Consider the following 4,961-nt stretch of genomic DNA (forward strand, 5'->3'; position numbering starts at 1 on the left):
AAAATCCAGAACACATATTTCGAAAAAAAAATTTAGGACAGTTTCGTCTTTTCTACGGGTGCAATGATATGTTGCAGGAAGCAATTGTCATATGTTCATTGGTCAGTAATTTGTATATCAGTTGAGCATAAACAGGCCGAACAAATCGTGAAAACCAAAAATGATATTCTAATAGTTATAGATTATTATAGATAAGTTGAAAGGCAACTGATGACCGCAAGTGAAAAATAGGGAATCAAGGGAATTACAGAAACTCAAATGAAATTTAATCAAATAAATTTTCAAAATTAGTCTCAAAATATTTTATTAATGGTTCTTTTCTTTGTTAAATTTTCTAGATTTAGTTCCTTTGATTATAATTATTTAAAAGTAATCAATATAATATCTTCCGCTTAATGATTCTACCAATTATGTAAATATTTTAATTCCTTCATTGTTTGGACAATCTTGTTCTGCCAATGTCCAGATGCACCACCATTACTTGGATGACCCTCTCCAAATCCTCTTTTCCCTCATCTCCTCGCTCATTGTCAACCACCTCTCTCCAACCACAAGAAACAATTGGAAGCCAATTCATTGAATTTCGATTGAAGTAGTGAATGAATTGCGTGACTTTGCAATTCAATTGTTGTACGATGCTTTAGGGTAACAAAACAAGTGAAACACCTCAAAATATAAAGATTTTTTTAAATATTTTTCTACCAACAAACTTAAATACAGATGAAATTGTGAAACTAACAAAATTTACTTAAAATATCAAAATAAGATCTACCGTGAAATTAAATATTAAATAAGATATTGTATGTTATCTAGAAGGAGAATAGTAAAAAAGAAAAAGTAGTGTAACACCTTGCATTAAAAATATTGTAATGATATGGCCTTAATAAGATTCAGAACTTCCAATTATGATCCTTAATATAACTCTTATGAAATGATTACCTTAATTTGGATGTATTTATTATTGGAGCGATGATGCGAGGAGCATGAACAGCGCGTGGACCCATCCTTTGAAGTTCCACTTTTGCTCGTCAAATCGAATCAATCATTCACCAATTGGATTCAGTGAATGCAAAGTGCAATGTAATCTCATCTCTTTCTCTCCCTGGAAGGAAAAATGGTGTCAACATATGAGAAGAAGACGAACCTCACCAAACTCATCATCCCTTCTTCTTCTTCTTCTTCTTCTTCCCCATCCCCATCCCCATCCATCACAAGCCCACACGTCATCCACAGTAGGTCCCACTCCTTTGTGGGCCCCTCCCCGCGCTTCAATCCCTCTTCCACCCCTCTCTACTTCGTCCACGAGGACGACGACGAAGACGAAGAAAAGGAACCTCTTGTTTCTGACCCTGTTAAGATTGGACCTTCCGATTTTCATATTCTCCGAGTTGTAGGGCAGGGTGCCTTTGGCAAAGTCTTTCTTGTTAGAAAAAAAGGAAATTGCTTCGATGGTGACGGGGTCTTCGCCATGAAGGTCATGAGAAAGGACACCGTCATAAAGAAAAACCATGTTGATTACATGAAAGCGGAGAGGGATATTCTCACTAAAGTTCTTCACCCTTTCATTGTTCAGCTACGTTACTCTTTTCAGGTCTCTAACTCACTATCCTAATTCACTTCAATTCATTCATACAATCACTTACTCTGTATGTTATGTGCAGACCAAATCTAAGTTATATTTGGTGTTGGATTTTATAAATGGAGGGCATCTCTTCTTTCATTTGTATCGCCAGGGTATCTTCAGGTATCTTTTTCTTCATCTTATGTGTTGCAAGCTACGTATTCAACGTTTATTTAATTTTAATCATCCTTTTGGTTTGGTGTATGTGTGGAGTAGTGAGGATCAGGCAAGGCTTTACACTGCTGAGATAGTGTCTGCTGTTTCACATCTTCACAGCAAAGGCATCGTGCATCGGGATCTTAAGCCTGAAAACATTCTAATGGATTCTCATGGGCATGTAATAATAATGCCCATACTTACTATGCCTTCTTTCTTGCATCAACTTTGTTTTTGCTGCTTTCACTTTTGATAGTCTTATTGCCTTCTGTTTTTTATGTCACCTTGTGGGGTTGTGCTCCTAATTCTGATATATCAAGTTTGTTAACTTCACCGTTGAATATCTTAGATGGCTGAGCTGTATAGTTCGACTTTGATATTTGCTCTGCCCGTGTATAGGTCATGCTGACTGATTTTGGAATGTCAAAAGAGATTGATGAAATGGGAAGATCAAACTCTCTTTGTGGGACAGTGGAATATATGGCTCCTGAAATTCTTCTGGCTAAAGGCCATAACAAGGATGCGGATTGGTGGAGTGTTGGTATCCTGTTGTATGAAATGCTAACAGGGAAGGTAATGCCTATCTGCACCAAAAATGCTAACAACACTTTTTCTAACACTTATCATTGTCTTAAGGTACCTAAAGTTGAATACTTGGGATTATATGTGGACAATAACAATATGCACGGTTAGAAATTAGAGTTCATTAAGTATTTGGCCTTGAATAGAGAACGTTATTAATGAAGATAGGTATGTCTTGGCCAAGGCTTAGTTGCCTATCCAATAGATGGTTGAGTCAGCAGATATGCATGACTCTAAATTTTACTATAGGCGGATGAGGTTGATTTAAGTTCAAATTACATGGTAATCGAAAGTGTTGAACCTAATTATTTCAATGCGGACCTTATTGAAGATCAATGTACTCTTTTTATTTTTCAATATTCATTTGTGAATGAATCTGTTTAATTGCTGTTGAGGAACCTTTTCTATTTCATTTATTTTCTATGTAAGAACACAAGGGGAAGCATTAACTTGTCATAATTTATGATTTCATTTGGCAGGCACCATTTACACACACTAACCGAAAGAAACTTCAGGAGAAAATTATTAAAGAGAAAGTTAAACTTCCACCATTCCTTACCAGTGAAGCTCACTCATTACTCAAAGGAGTAAGTAGACGACAGTATATCTGGTTTTCTTCCATTATGTTTCTCTACTTTCTCATCTTCTTTCACGTGCACTTACAAGTATAATATGCATGTTACCTGAACACAACTTAATTGTATGATCTCTTTTTATGTGTGAAATCGTATACTTTACTCCAAAAGTGATCCTATCTAATTTCTATGTGGATACTTCTATTTTGAAAACATAAATTTGACATTTATCCTGTATAGTCTTCACATGCACAGTGAACCTAAATATATGTCAACCCGAAACTTAAATTTATATCTTTCTCAAAACCAGTCTAAGTTCATTTTCAAAGAACTCATCTATTGACCTTTTCAAAATTACAATTCCGATATTTTGTTAACGATAGTATTTATCAAAATATTTTAAAACTAAAACGCCAATTTGTTTTATTTCATGAGTATGTAAGTTGACTCTGTTGTCTATGTTAATCTATTTGGATTTCACGTATGTTATTCAAAAAGAAAATCATGTTTTTTAAATGACATGAATATTCTAATAGAAATTAGTGAAAAAAATATACCACGATATCTTTCCAGTATTTTTCAAGGTTACTTTGTAAACAGCCACACTCATGATCTGATCATCTTGCTCAAAATACAAAGTGAGTAATTTCTTTAAATACAAAATTAAAGGTAGTAAAAGCATCTGCACTACGATCAATTTTTCCTTACCTAATGACAATTTCTAGAGAAATAAAAAATTGATTTACCACATTTATGTAGATGTTATTTTGCTACTAAGTATGAACATTCAAAGGATAGCGTTGAAAAATAATATAGAAGAATGCTAGGATACAGTAAAAGTTCCTATTCTGGGACGTGATGTTCTCAAATATTTTGTTTGAGATTAAAGAAAAAATATGTACGGACAGAGATAGAGGGATCCAATTCTAAAATCTGTACATTCTGTTTACTTGTTACAGTTGCTGCAAAAGGATCCAGCGACAAGGTTAGGACATGGGCCAAATGGAGATGACCAAATCAAAAGTCATAAATGGTTTAGGTCAATCAATTGGAAAAAATTGGAGGCAAGAGAAGTGGAACCAAAGTTTAAACCAGATGTGTCTGGGAAAGACTGTACAGCTAATTTTGACAAATGTTGGACAGCAATGCCCCCTAATGACTCGCCAGCAACCACACCTACAGCAGGTGACCATTTCCAGGGCTATACTTATGTGGCACCCAACCCTTGGCTTTCATCTCGCTCACTAGAATGAAGGAAATCTGTACATGGATCAATGTATCAAAATTGACTTCAATAAGACAAGTAACCCATATCTTCTGATTGTGAGCTTTCTTAGCTTACAAGTAACCAAAAACTTCTCTGACCAAGGAGCCACCCCGTCTGCTTTCAAAGTAAACTTTTAAGTGAATATTGTAATGGCCCATTGCAGAGAATAGAGAATGTTTAGGGATATGGCCAATTATGTTTGTGCAGCTTGGTTTAGTTCTTGTTTTAAACTAAGGTAGAGATTTAAATTGCGTTGCCTTCCATTAAGGTCAACATTAACATATTTAATCAGCCAGGGCCCTAAAGAGGGTGAGGGTGTATAAAATATTTGACTTATTCATCAGAAGTGTTTGCAGCAATACAACTTTAAGTTGATGCATTTCATCATTGCTCATTGAACACAGCTATCAATTGATGGTACCAATGTTTCCTTTCCCTGCAAAAAAACGCACGTTTTTTATATTTTGGGTAGGAAGTAGGAATGCACAAATAAAAGTATCTATAAAAACATTTGTCTAATATAAACGGTCAGATCTTGGGTGGTTGTTTGAGATGGGCCCTCCTTCCATCACTGCATGCTTGACACTAGTCGTGTCAGATACACTGGATGAGACGATTCCACAAAAGCGTAATTTGTAAGGTAATCGTTATTTAAAATGTAAAGACAACCATTAAGAAACAGTAACATTCTGAAAAACACAAATAGGAGATTAGCAGAATGAAAGAATCTTATACCTTCAGGACTTTACGACTTCGCGTA

General features: G+C 35.2%; 1 protein-coding gene across 1 annotated transcript; it reads left to right on the plus strand.

Moving 5' to 3' along the window:
- The first annotated feature begins 831 nt into the window (after positions 1-831).
- On the plus strand, positions 832-4,580 carry LOC137807821 (serine/threonine-protein kinase AtPK2/AtPK19). The gene is made up of 6 exons (XM_068608633.2): positions 832-1,591; positions 1,662-1,744; positions 1,838-1,958; positions 2,177-2,350; positions 2,839-2,946; positions 3,894-4,580. The coding sequence occupies exons 1-6, from the start codon at positions 1,115-1,117 to the stop codon at positions 4,185-4,187; spliced, it is 1,257 nt and encodes a 418-aa protein (XP_068464734.2). The 5' UTR covers positions 832-1,114; the 3' UTR covers positions 4,188-4,580.
- Positions 4,581-4,961: the final 381 nt, after the last annotated feature.

The sequence above is a fragment of the Phaseolus vulgaris genome, chromosome 3 (assembly GCF_051622355.1).
Source record: "Phaseolus vulgaris cultivar YP4 chromosome 3, ASM5162235v1, whole genome shotgun sequence".
NCBI lineage: Eukaryota > Viridiplantae > Streptophyta > Magnoliopsida > Fabales > Fabaceae > Phaseolus > Phaseolus vulgaris.

Excerpts from the sequence above, each read along its gene's own strand:
- LOC137807821 (XM_068608633.2), top strand. The coding sequence starts at position 1,115 with ATGGTGTCAACATATGAGAAGAAGACGAACCTCACCAAACTCATCATC. Across the intron at positions 1,592-1,661 it reads AGCTACGTTACTCTTTTCAG|ACCAAATCTAAGTTATATTT; the intron begins GTCTCTAACTCA and ends TGTTATGTGCAG. Across the intron at positions 2,947-3,893 it reads CTCACTCATTACTCAAAGGA|TTGCTGCAAAAGGATCCAGC; the intron begins GTAAGTAGACGA and ends TACTTGTTACAG.